The sequence below is a fragment of the Trichosporon asahii genome, assembly GCF_000293215.1.
Source record: "Trichosporon asahii var. asahii CBS 2479 unplaced genomic scaffold scaffold00004, whole genome shotgun sequence".
Lineage (NCBI taxonomy): Eukaryota > Fungi > Basidiomycota > Tremellomycetes > Trichosporonales > Trichosporonaceae > Trichosporon > Trichosporon asahii.
The window spans coordinates 479,481-492,288 of record NW_014040920.1 but is presented as its reverse complement, the minus strand read 5'-3'; the positions used below and the strand labels follow the sequence as shown (position 1 = coordinate 492,288).

The window sequence follows — 12,808 nt, the reverse complement described above, 5'->3', positions numbered from 1 at the left end:
CCACCTTTGTGTGTTCTCGTTTGCCAGTTGATGCCGGTGGGCATAAGCTCTGCTTCTGCACCAACACCCCCTCTTCTCTCGACCGGCCTCTTCATCTAGACGAAATCGTCCTGCTAGACTCTCTTGTTGTATTCCTTTACTGCTATGTTATATTCCATATCAACGATCGGACCTCGGGCTGGGGTCAGTTGGTGTCTGACATGTACTCGCACAGCATCTTTAATATCCAATGCAAATGCATCTCCTAGACACAAGATGAATGAGCTCTATAAGCTTTTAACTACCGCCATGCAAACTCGCCCCCGAGAGCGAGACAGTGCGCTCCAGCACCTCCCCAACAGTGGGATGGACGACGCTACTCCTACTACCCCGCCGACTCTTCTCTCTAGTGAGGGCACGAGCCACAGGCTGTCCCATCCGGGGCAGATGTGTCGGCTCGCCATGCTCGAGTTCGTCTTTGTGCTCCTCCTCGTCGTCATCAAACACGGGCGCGTGCTTCGATTTGCGTGATGATTTGCGGCTGGGCTGGGCACTGTGGGCACTGGGCTGTGTAGCAACCGTAGGTTGTGGCGAGGCAGAAGACGTCGGCGGCGCCCCAGTGAGACCAGTATGCGAGCATCCCGACCTCACGGACGTGTGGGAGATATACCGCGCAATGTCGGCGCCGGCCATGGGCCCCGCGACGGCAGCAGCCTCGATGGCGGCCTCGTCGGGATCCTCGATCTCTGCCGCCTGAGCCGCGTTGAGCTCTCCCCTGCGCTCCTTCTCCTTCAGATCCGCGCTTGGCGCCAATTCGCCCGCGTTTCCGCCCTTGTCCCCCACCGCAATGTCGCGGGGCACGAACGGCGTGCCGTCCATGTTCTTCCCACTGCGGCGGGCCGCATTCTCGCGCCACTTCTCGCCCCACTTGATCGTGAGCAGGATACAGCCTGCGCCAAGCCACGTCAGGCCCGCGGCGACCGTCATGGTCCATCCGGGGCCGATCCGATTCATCATCGGGAGCACAAAGGCGGATGCGCCAGCTGAGCACAGGTATCGCGCGAAATTGTTCACGGCCAGCGCTTCCGCGGACCGTTTCTGCGCCGCGTCGACCAAGTACACGTTGATGGGCGTCAGGGCGAGTTGGAACCCGGCGCCGTTTATGGCCAGCAACACTATGAGCGGGGCTAGGCCGCCCTTGTCCGCCCACATGAGCCAGCCGTAGATCACCGCCGTGCACGGCGCCACGACGGCGGTGCCCAGCATCGCGGCGCGCAATCTGTCTTCAGGGCGGCGGTAGCCCCTCTTCACGATGTAGCGCTTCACCGTCTTGTCCGCGTAGGGTCCGATCAGGCGCGAGGCGATGAGCGTGCCGCCCCCCGACGCGAGGTAGATGCACCCGCTCACCGCGGCGTTCTTGATATTGTACCGGTCGTGGAAGATCGTGCCGAGCGGCACGAGCGTGCAGTAGATCATGATCATGATCATGGAGCTGGCGATGGTCGTCGTGATGAGGTTGTAGTACTTGAGCATTGCCAGACTTTTGACGGGGTTGAACCAGTACCACACAAACTTCTTGCCCGTCTCTTCTTTGAGGCGGTGGTGGGGCAGGGGCGGGTGCGATGTCTCAGGCAAGAAGAGGAGCACAAGCACGATCGCGAGCACGGAACAGCCGCAGAGAAAGTACTGCGTTGAGCGCCAGGTGTCGGCCGTGTATTCTGTGAACAGGCCGCCGATGACGGGAGACAGCGCGGGGCCAAGCACGACGCCAGAGTAGAACCATGCCATTGCGTTGGCCCTTTCGGTCGGGCGGTAGATGTCGCCGACAGTGCCCGCGCCCACGCTCAGCACCGAACTACTGCCTATTCCTTGCAGAATTCGTGTGCCGATCAGCGCACCGACATACGGCGACACGGCCACACCGATCGACGCCGCGGCCATGATGGGCATACTCAAAAGAAAGACAACCTTGCGGCCGTAGAAGCCGGCGAGGGGGGACCAGAAGATAGGCGCGACGCCGACAGACACAATGAAGATGGCGACGGTGTAGTTGATCATTTCCGGGGTCGTGTTCAGGTCGTAGGACATTTGCGTGATACTGGGCAGGAAGGCGGAGGACATCATTGCTGCGATGTTAGCGACACGAGCGAGCACGAGCGAAGCGAGTGGAGCTTTTGGAGTGAGCGCAGTGAGCGCTGCGAGTGTCTCTGAGTTGTCTCTGAGTGCACACAGGAGGGGAAGCCTGTGACCGCCACATAGAGGGATGAGGTCAGCCGCTCAGGCATGGCGTTGGACTGGGGGATGTATTCAGGTGCGCAAGCTCAAACCAACTTACGTCCAAGGAAAGCGCTGTAGGCGACAATAGCAACGATGAGCTTCTTCTTCCGGGGCGGGAACCGGTCATAGATATCGGGCGCGCGTTGCGCCTCGACGTCGTCCTTCTTGCTCTCCTTGTGCTTCTTGCCGTCTTTCTTGCCTATCCGCCATCCCTCGTTCTTGCCTATTGTCGAGTCGGCGTGCGAAGCGTGCGAGGCGTTCGACTCGGCGGGAGCCGAGTTGGCGGGGAGCGCGGCGTTGGTGTTGGAGGTGTGAGCGTTGGGGGTGCCGCGGGACAGTTGAGAGACAGAGTGGGAATGGGAGTGAGTTGGAGATGGAGATGGGCGAGGCTTCTCGGGCACGTCCGAAAGTTCATCGCTCGACAGTCTTAGCTTCTTCTCGTCTAGCTCGGGCGTGTCGGCGACTGTCCTCTCGCTGTCGGCGCTGAATCCCTCGCTGGGGGGGACGGACGGTCGACGGTCGAGCTCCGTCTCTGATGGCGGCAGCGCCGCCGCCGTAGGTGGTGGTGGTGATGGCGGAATAGCCGACATTTTGCGGTCTTCGGTAGTTACCCGTTCAGTCCGGCACAGTGGGGGTGGAGTGGTCGTGTGGCCTAGATTTATCGATACGTTGTCATCGAATCGAGCGTCGTAGTGTGTGTGCGAGTGTGCGAGAGAGTGTGCAGATGCAACAAGCTCTCAACCTCTCCCTCACGTCACAGAAGTCTCTGCGCTGCATGGAAACCACGGACCGACCGGTGTCTGCGGTGTCTGCGGTCTTGACCGTCATTAATCTAAAAACTGACCCAGGCAGGAGCAGTGAGACGGCTAAAAGCGAAAACATCAGGGATGTCTAGGGACACCGGCCGTCAAAAGGTCGGTTTTCGGAGCTCGCCGACACCTGCATCTCCGTTATCTCCGTGTCTATTGGTGCGTCCTCACCGTGCCGCGCTGCACCGTGCCTTGCGCTGCTCCGCCGCCCGCCGCTGGAGACCGTAGCTTTCCCACCCTCTACACCACGGGAATCTCACCGTGTAGGAGATCGTGAGTAGGGCAAGTAGAGGCCTCGGAGTGCGAGCGGCGAAGGCTGCACGGCTGCGCGGCTGCGGACACAGACTCACCACCCATTCATGTCGCATGTAATGTTTCTCCGCACACAGGCATACGCCATTCCAGCCGTATTCTTAGCTTCATTTCTTCATTCGGCACTATCAGACTTCTTTCGACTGCACTATTCTTAGCTTCCTTCCTCGATTCTCTACTGATCTGACCTAGCTCTTCGATCAACTCGCACCTGTCCGGCCTGACGGCCGTCCATGCACGATTAAATCTTGACCCAGCAGTCACTGCCCCGGCGCAGCTTCTTCGGCCGCGCGCCCAGCGTGAGGCGCACAGTCTTGATCTCATACCCGCGGAAGGGGAGCTTGAGGGTCGTCCCGTCCTCGACCTGCTGGAGGCTGATCGTCTCGATCGGGTCCTCGAGAATGTTGACGAGCTCGGCCTTCTTCACGTTCAGGTTGGGGGAGCTGGGGCATTAGCATAAGTCTTCGGAAGTTGGTGTGCAGCCGGACGGCCGAAGGCGATAGCCGACCGGCTTGCTGCGACAGGGGTCCAGCCGACGTCTACTCACATCTTTAGCGTGGCACGTGCCGCGCCGCCGTACTGCTCAAACACACGCAGAATCAACGCTGTCAGGCCGTGCTTCTTGTCGTCCTCGCCGCGCTTGACCGTCTCGAGGATCACGTTGTCGGCGCCAGTGACCTTGAACGGGTGCTCGAAGGCGGTAGACGCAACGCCAGCGGACCCAAGGCGAAGACGGAGGGGCGCGTTGAAAGCGTACGCGACCTGCGTCACGTCGCTCTCCGTGTACGTGCCGACGTGGGGGTAAATCGCAAAGCTGAACTGATGCTTGCCCTGGTCCGTCTCTGCGTCGGGCATGGTGGGGCCGCGAAGCAGCGAGAGGCGGAGCACGTTGCCCTGCGTCGCGTACCCGTACTTGCAGTCGTTGATGAGCGCCACGCCGTACCCGTACTCGCTGAGGTCGGCAAACTTGTGCGCACACACCTCGAACTTGCTCGCGTCCCACGACGTGTTGCGGTGCGTCGGTCGGCGCAGCGTGCCGAACTGCGTGTCGTACGTTGTGTGGTCCGAATGGATGTCGAGCGGCAGCTCAAACTTGAGGAACCAGTGGCGCTCGTGCCAGTCGCAGTCGGCGTCGATGCGGATGAGGGAGCGCGCGTTCGGCTTCAGCGACGCTGCGACGGCGTCGACCGAGATCGTGAACCGCAGCTCGCTCTTGTTGTACTTGACCACCGTCTCGAGGGAGGCGCGCACGGGGCCGTTGTCTTTGATCGACACCTTGTCAAACTTGAGGTCGCGGCGCTTCTCGACGTAGAACGAGTCCACGTCCCAAGCGTCCCAGTAGTTGGGGTGGTCCTCGAATACGACAAAGCCGGCAGTCTGGCCTTCGCCCAGCAGCTCGCGGTCGAGCGCAACATCCTTGATCGACGTGATGCGCCCGTCCCCGATCGTGAACACGACATTGTCGTTGCCGAGCGTGAACACGTCGCCGTCCTGCTTGGCAAACGCCTGGCCCGAGTGCGCGTACAGCCCGTTAGGCGTCGCGACGAGCTGCTCCGGCTGCGTTTCGAAGAGCACGTATGCGTTCTTGCCGTCCTTGGACAGCTGGGCCGCGTGGGTGCGTACGCACGCATGCTCCTTCAGGGGCACCTTGACGACCTCGCGCCGCTCCCAGCCCGGAAGCGTGTTGACGGCCGTCAGCACGGGCTTGGGCGGCGCGGCAGCGGGCTTCGGCTCCAGCTCAACGGTGCCCGAGAGGAGGGCGTCCTGAGCGTCCTTGATAATCTTGGTGACGCGCTTGTGCAGCTTGGCGTAGATCCTCTCGGCGTCGTCGTAGACCATGTGGATGGCCGAGCCGGGAAGGACGTCGTGGAACTGACACAGGAGCAGGTCCTCCCACGCAGCATCCAACTCCGACTTCGGGTACTTGTAGTCGTCGTTGAAGAGTGACGCCATCGACGCGTGGTACTCGGCCTCGCGCATCAGGATCTCGCTCTTGCGGTTGCCCTTCTTGATCGAACCATGCGAGGTGTAAGTCGCACGGTGGATCTCGAGGTACAGCTCGCCCTGCCACACGGGCAGCGTCGCGCCATTCTTGGTCTCCTTACGGATAGCCTCGTAGAACTCGTCAAACGAGCCGCCCATCTTCACGAGGGGCATCTGGCCACCGGCTTCGCGCCTCTTGCCAGCGGCACGGCCACGACGCAGCCGCTGCAGGTGCGGCTCGGTCGGGCCACCACCTCCGTCACCGTTACCGAAGAGCAGGAGGGCATTCTCAGAGACCTCGAGCTGCTTGTGGTTCGTCATGCCGCGACGGAGCTCGTCAATGTTGCAATTCGAGTTGTAGTTGTTGACTGGGGTCATGTGCGCGAGCACCTGCGAGCCGTCGATACCGACCCAGTTGAAGGTCGTGTGCGGGAACTGGTTGTCGCGGTTCCACGACAGCTTCTGCGTGAAGAAGTTGGGCGAGCCGGACAGGCGCGAGATCTGCGGCAGCTGCGACGAGTAGCCGAATGTATCCGGGAGCACGAACACGTTGGAGCGCTTACCGAAGCGGCTCTCGTAGTAGCGCTGGCCGTACAGGAATTGACGTGCGAGCGCCTCACCTGAAGGCAGGTTCGTGTCCATCTCGACCCAGGTCGAGCCGAGAGGCTGGAAGCGGCCCTCCTTAACCTTGCCCAGAATGCGCGTGAACAGAGTCGGGTACTGCTGCTCGAGCCACTTGAACTGCTGTGCCTGCGTGGCACTGAAGCGATGCTCGGGGTAGCGGTCCATGAGGTCGCACTGCGTAGACCAGGAGCGGGCCGACTTTTGCTGCGTGACCGAGAAGGGCCAGAGCCAGGCAGTGTCGATGTGGCAGTGGCCGACAGCCCAGAGAGTACCCTTTTGCTTGCCGGCGTTCTTCGACTCCTCCTCGCAGATCTTCTCCCAGTGCTCGCCGAGCACGTCCTCGGCAGTCTTACGGGCCTCCGAGACGGAGGACAGGTCGCCCTCGCGGAAGACGTTCATGATCTCGTTCGCAATGTACTTGGCGCGGTTGCGCATGGTCGAGTCCCACGGGAAGTTGTGGTAGATCTGCTGGATCGAGTAGAAGTCCCACATGAGGCGCCAGGCCTCCATGTTGGGCACGACGAGGTCACAGCTCTCGAGTTTGTAGTACTTGTTCGGCTGGGCGTTAGCTCGTCTAAACGCCCTGTTAGCTCACGTCAGGGGGCGCCTCATTGTTCTGACCGAACATGCGGTTACAGCTCGCCTCGATGATGTAGTGGCCGATACCGGCCTTGCGATCCTTCTCAGGGATGATGAAGTCGACGCGGCGGTCCACCTCGTGAGCCCCAGTCAAACCTGCATGTCAGCTATCGGCCACAAACCCATAACTAAAGCCACAATGGCATGTACGGCGACATCTCAGCCGCTTCACAGAGCCTCCGGGACGGCAGCGACAGTGACCGCAGCGGTTCTCGGTTGCGCACAGCCATGGTGGAAGCACGTTTGCGGTTCGTTGCGAGGTTGCCGCAGCGGCTACGTCACAGGGACACGGTTCGGGTTCCGGCGGTGATCACCGACCCTGGCATCCACATACCTTGGTAGACATTGCCCTCGGTGTCGAACACCATGGCCTCGCCGGACATGTCGAACTCGAGCTGGACGCGCTCATACTTCTCGAATTCCTTGGGGATGCGGACCGTGATCTTGAACCAATGGTTGGACTGGCTGTCAGCTAGGCGCACGATCTCACAGCTGCCACCAGCCGATCCGGATGTGATCGGCATGTGCCAAGAAGCACTGTGCCCTTCGCCGTCCAGAACAACTGCAGGGCCACAGGCATGCATCCACCGTCCAAGGGGAGCGTGTGGATGTGTGACCGCAGCGAAGTGACTCACCCAGGAAGGACCGAACATCTCGCCCTTGTGCGCGGGCTTGTACTTCTGCTTGACGGCCTCGGCGAAGAGCGGCTTGCTCAGCCCAGGGGCGGACCATGACTCGATCGTAATGTGCTTCTCGTCATCGAGCCTGTGAGCATACAGCAGCGCAGAGAGGTTGACGTCGGAGAAGTGGCCACCGATGAACTGGTCGAGATGTCCGTGGATGTCCTCGAGATGCTTGTAGCCTGGGAGTCAGCTCAGCGGCAGATGCCAGCAGCTGCATTGGGTTGCCCGGTGCAACCACTCGAGATGCACTGGTCAAACACCCCCGATGATGGACTCACGAGCATCGCGGTTGAGACGGGGGTAAGCGTCCTTGTCCTTGGCAGCACTCATGGTGGTTGGGTTCGGCTACCTCGGAACAACGAGCAGGGGTGAATGCGGGGGCGGGGTAGCTGGTCCGGGTGGCGAGGGAGTGTGTGTCGGTGTGGATGGGAAGGTGTTGTTTGTCTAATGTATATTGACAGACAATGGGTGTAAGATGCTAAAGAGAGCCAAGACCCAAGACAGCTGACGGTCGTCGTGTCGGGGATGAGTTGTCAGGATAATCATCGGTCACAGCCGCGTCGCAGTGACGTTCACATGACCCACACTACCCACTAGTCTGCAACTCGACACCACACGGTCCACACGGTCCACTCCCGGCATCCCCGGCATTCCAACCGCGTATCGGCTCCCTCGCCGTTCACAACGCTGCGCAACTCTAAGCTTCGTCCGTCACGCCTCATGGCCCCACCATCAGCTGCCCGTCCCCATGCACAAGCACGCAGCTGGCCATCTGGCATGCAAGTGGTAATGGTACATACACAAGTCTAGTCATCTATGAAGGGAGATGCCGAGGTAGCCCGCCTCGGCCCGTGATCGGAACCCGAGCGCGTGAACCGCGTGATCCGGTGTAACGGAATGCCAGTGATCGGGACACATGCCGAGCCAGCCCCGCATCAACTTCGTATGGGCGCTTACACCTGCTTGCGCTCCACGGGGCGGGCGACGCTCCCGCCCGCCGCCTTCTGGAACCAAGGCACCTCGGCGAGCCATCCCTGCTCGAACGCAGAGACGTTGCGGGCGTATATCGCGCTCGTGATCGTGAGCTCGTCATACAGGATGGCGGGCACCTTCTTCCCGGCGAGCACACTGCTCGGGTGGATCTTGACCTGTAGACTGCCCACGGTCTGCTTGTACGTCCCGTCGGCCTGGATCACGGCCGTGTTCATGAACAAGCCCTGTAAAAGCGCATGAGAGATGGGCGCGAGCTCAGAGTGGCAGCTCGTAATTGTCTGTCCGTGCCGAACGGCGAGCTGGCGCAGCTGCGCGCGCACCTTGCACGCCGCCGCTAGGGTCTTGCTGTTCACGGCGTTGTCGCGACACCACGACGCCAAGCCCTTTTCCTCCTTCTTGCTTGATTCGCCGTCGGCGAGCTCCTCGGCACGCTGCTCCTTTAGCGCCAGATACGCTCGGAGCACATTCATGCCCGTCAGGTGGTCGCCATCGCGTGCGATGAACTTTTGCCGCGCCTGCGCCGCGCTCTCCTTCCCGTCGCTGCCGCGCTCGACGAAGACCGGCCCGCTCACAATCAGAGACAGAATGTCAATGATCTCGGCACTGCACCCGAACTCGAAGCCGGCCAGGAGGATGCGCCCATGTTCCGGGTCCAGAGGGTACTTGAGCATCTCGCGGCCGAGGGGCGTGATCTCGGTTGGACTCGCAATGGCACCCAGGCCCGCGAGTGAGCGGAAGGCGGCCACAATACTGTCCCGGCCTGGGGCGTCGATGTACTCAAACTCAAAGGGATTCTGGTTCATTGCGATCAGGCTCAGAATCGCACTCGAGAGGTTGCACCGCTGGATCTCGGGCGTGTCGAACACCTTCATCTTCTTGAAGAAGTCCTTCGTGTAGAGGCGGAGACACTCGCCGGGCATCTCGCGTCCCGCGCGGCCCTTGCGCTGGTTGGCCGAGGCTTGCGAGATCGCCTGCTTGCGCAGGTGCTCGATGGCTCCAGATGCGCGGTAGATGTACTCCTTCTCCTTCTTGAAGCCCGAGTCGATGACGAACGCGATGCCGGGGATCGTGAGCGAGGTCTCGGCGACGTTGGTCGCGACGACGATGCGGCGAGTTTTTGGAGGCAGGGGAGCGAAGATCTTCGCCTGTGCCGACGGAGGCAGAGACGAGTACAGCGGGAGAACCTGCAGCTGGTCCGCGTCCGGCCCCAAGTCCGCGGCTTTTCGTCGGAGCAGCGCCACCGTGTTCTCGATCTCGTCGCTCCCAGGCATAAAGATGAGCACCTCGCCGACAGGAGAGGGTTTCCGCGTGTGGATCGAAATGACGGCGTCGGAGGCAGACTCAATGTAGTCGTCCACTGGTGTGGGGACGTTCTGGATGTCGACGTCGTACATTCGTCCTGGAACGTGAAGCGAGGGGCAATGGTCGAAGAAGTTGGTAAACTTTGCCGGGTCGAGCGTCGCACTCATGATCACGAGCTTCAGTGGCCCTCCCTTGCCGGCCGCGGCGCGCTCGGCTCGGATTCGTTGAATCTTCTTGAGAGAGCCGAGAAGGAAGTCGGTGTTCAGCGTACGCTCGTGTGCCTCGTCGATGACAACGACGTCGTATCGCTCCAGCAGGTTCAGCTTGTCGTCTTGCCCGGCGGCCATCTCATCTCCGTTGGCGGCATCGGCCTTCTTCGCCTTCTTGCCGTTCGCCTTGCCCTTGCCCTTGGCTTCCTGCTCGTCGTCGTCGTCTTTGGACTTCTTCTTGTCTTCTCGTCCGTCGGCGTTTGCGAGCTCACGCATGAGCACTCCCTCGGTTAGGAAGCGGACCTTGGTCTCGAAGCTAGAGCAATCCTCAAAACGCACGGCATATCCGACTTCCTTGCCGACCTCGACGCCCATTTCAGCTGCAACGCGAGTAGCAAGAGAGATACACGGCAGTCGTCTTGGTTGCGTAATCGCAATGCTCGGAGCATGAGTGCTTGGTTCGCCGTCCTTCCCCTTGTGCTTGCCGTTGAAGTACTCGAGAGCTCGCGGCTCGCGACGGAGCAGCTGGCCGAGCTGCGTCGATTTGCCACATCCCGTCTCACCAACAACGACGGTTGTGTCATTCGAGAGGATTGCGTCGAGAATGTTGGCTCGGTCCTGGTAGAACGGCAGCGACTGGCGCGTCTTCAGCAGCTCAGCAGCCTGCGCGGCTAAGTCGACGGGGGCGCCCTTGCCCTTGCCTTGCTTCTTCTTGTTTTTCTTCTTGCTCTTCTTGTCTTTCGGTGTCGAGTCTTCAACCTTCTCAGCAACTCTTGGTCGCTTCGACGGCACCTCGTCCTCGCTGTCGCTGTGGAAGTTGACCTGCTTCGACATGTCGATGACGGCAGTGACGGTTCGATCGCGAACCAAAACAAATCTTGGCCCCTCACCTCCCAGTCTCGGCGACCTCCATGGTGGTCGAAATATTTGGTCCCGCCCGGCCTCCACCTCCACTCTGCCTCCACCAGACTCGCCACTGAAAGGTTCAGTCAAGGGCAAGAGACGACGTTGTGCATCAGCTGTCGTCCACAGAACCATGACCAAGCATGCGCCGAGCTTCAAGCATCTCCTCGGCAGAGTGACCCACCGTGAACAACGGCGCGAACCGACTGTTGCGGAGCTGCTCGCCAACTCGAGGGCGCAACAGGCTGTAGCTCCTGTGCGAGTGCAGGAGCCGGATATTCATCCGTGAGTGCACCGTCCTCCAACGTCTGAACCTTCCCCCGAGCCGCCCGACTCACTCGGACAAACTCATTACTAATATGTAGCTGTTTAGGATGGAGAATCTGTGAGCTGACGCCAGTGCTGAGCTTCTCCGACGTGAACGAGAGGAACACGATGCAGAGCGCCGGCGTGTTGCGGGCCCAGCGCCACCCAAGTCTTGGTGGAAGCGGACAGAGACGCCGCAAGCAACGGCTGTGGATGCGCCGCAACCGACCGACTCTGAGATTGCGGACGCGATAGAGTTTCTGAAGGACCCACATGTGGACGCAAGTCCGCGTCACGGAGCACCGAGCCTGGCGACCATCTGTTGCGATCTCACGGTCGCCCTGCTCCGGGACAACACGGCTGTCGAGGGCGAGCGGATATCCGACATTGTCTTGCCCGCTGTGCTTCAGCTTGAGCCACATCTGCGGGAGCGGGTGCTCGAAGTCGCGCGAGGGCGCCTCGCAGACGACCAGGTACGAGCGATCCTGACGCATAAACCTGAGCCGCCAGGCCTAGGCGAGGAAAATGAGTACGACGCTGGGGACGAGGGCGAGGAAGATTGGGACCGCGACGATGACACGACTATCACTTCGCTCTGCATACCGAGTCACCCCGCGCCGGGGCGTATGCTGAGGACGGTTGATCTGAGCGTTCTCACGTCCGTGAACCTCGCCTTCTGCCGGATACCGGACCTGACGAGGCTGGTGCTGCCACCCAGCTTGAGGTCTCTGGGGTTGAGGGGTGTCTATTCCGGCTTGCCCCGCTACAAGCTCATCGGAACGACAGGCGATTCTGGCACTGCTGGACAGAAGAGAAGGAATGATGAGGATCTTTTGTGGGCCGCACAAGGCCTGACCGCCCTTGGAAAGCGCCTCATCCTGTTGAAGGTGTGTGTAGCCGAAGGGTTGTCGCTAACCTCAGACACTCGATTTGTCGAACTCGACTCTCGCAGAGCAGTGCCAATTGCTCGCTCGCAAAGACTGCTTTCCTTCCCTTCGGACTCTGGGGCTGCGGGGTGTAGAGCCGCGGGGCAACCGAATAAGAGATGGAGATGCCGCCCGCTTCCTCGATCGCATCGTCTACTGATTACGCTGCGTCCTCGGTCCGGTCGTGCGGCTTATCGTGATTGCTCCGGAATGGTTCCACGATACCGATCGCTCGCGACATCTCGCTTCAAATCCAGCTTCCAGCGTCGTCGCTGACTGCACGCACCTACGGTGCGACATGGAAGTGACCGGCGAGTCCTCCATGTGCCCCGAGCGCCGCGCCATTTCCCGGCAACTTCGCTGGGACCTCGGAACGCAGGGAGAAGCTGTGAAACTAGGTGTGGCACTACGGGACGCAGAGCCCTCCTCTGGACAGGCACTGAGAGCGAGATATGAGCCGGGATCGCACAAGGCGTCGGGAGCTCCGGCTCTTTTCCATTGCCCAAGCGAGTGCGATCGCGATGCCGAGTAGCCGCGCCGGATATCGCTCCCACAGGCAGCCGCAGCGGACGTACGGCCCCGCACTCGATGTGTGGTAACGCCCACCTCCGCAAACTCACATGTCGAGCTGCAGGAGCGGTTCCCCAATCGCGGAAGCCAATGCCAGGTAGGGAGGGTGCCCCAGATCCCGAACAGAGAACTGTGTGCATCAGTTGGTACAACGGCGAGCCCGACAAAGCACGCGCTGGGTCAGGCACGGCGCGTGCCTTCTTGGAGCCCGAGTGATGAGCGGCTGCGAGTGGTGGGTGGAGCGGGACCTCGGCCGTGCCAGGGCTTATCATTGGTTCCCCCATCTACCTGGC

The 12,808-nt window shown here is 61.0% G+C and overlaps 4 protein-coding genes across 4 annotated transcripts; 1 reads left to right on the top strand and 3 right to left on the bottom strand.

Moving 5' to 3' along the window:
• Nucleotides 1–276: 276 nt before the first annotated feature.
• A1Q1_03777 (uncharacterized protein) lies at nt 277–2,846 on the bottom strand (the record flags this gene model as incomplete). Its single annotated transcript, XM_014328315.1, has 2 exons — nt 277–2,174; nt 2,315–2,846. 2 exons carry the CDS (start codon nt 2,844–2,846, stop codon nt 277–279), a joined length of 2,430 nt encoding a protein of 809 aa, XP_014183790.1.
• A 772-nt stretch (nt 2,847–3,618) lies between these two features.
• Nucleotides 3,619–7,636, bottom strand: A1Q1_03776 (alpha-mannosidase; the record flags this gene model as incomplete). The annotated part of the gene is made up of 5 exons (XM_014328314.1): nt 3,619–3,820; nt 3,925–6,533; nt 6,580–6,719; nt 6,958–7,485; nt 7,585–7,636. The coding sequence occupies 5 exons, from the start codon at nt 7,634–7,636 to the stop codon at nt 3,619–3,621; spliced, it is 3,531 nt and encodes a 1,176-aa protein (XP_014183789.1).
• A 623-nt stretch (nt 7,637–8,259) lies between these two features.
• Nucleotides 8,260–10,644, bottom strand: A1Q1_03775 (ATP-dependent RNA helicase prh1; the record flags this gene model as incomplete). Its single annotated transcript, XM_014328313.1, has 1 exon — nt 8,260–10,644. The coding sequence occupies one exon, from the start codon at nt 10,642–10,644 to the stop codon at nt 8,260–8,262; it is 2,385 nt and encodes a 794-aa protein (XP_014183788.1).
• A 202-nt stretch (nt 10,645–10,846) lies between these two features.
• A1Q1_03774 (uncharacterized protein) lies at nt 10,847–12,477 on the top strand (the record flags this gene model as incomplete). Its single annotated transcript, XM_014328312.1, has 3 exons — nt 10,847–10,998; nt 11,114–11,906; nt 12,325–12,477. The coding sequence occupies 3 exons, from the start codon at nt 10,847–10,849 to the stop codon at nt 12,475–12,477; spliced, it is 1,098 nt and encodes a 365-aa protein (XP_014183787.1).
• Nucleotides 12,478–12,808: the final 331 nt, after the last annotated feature.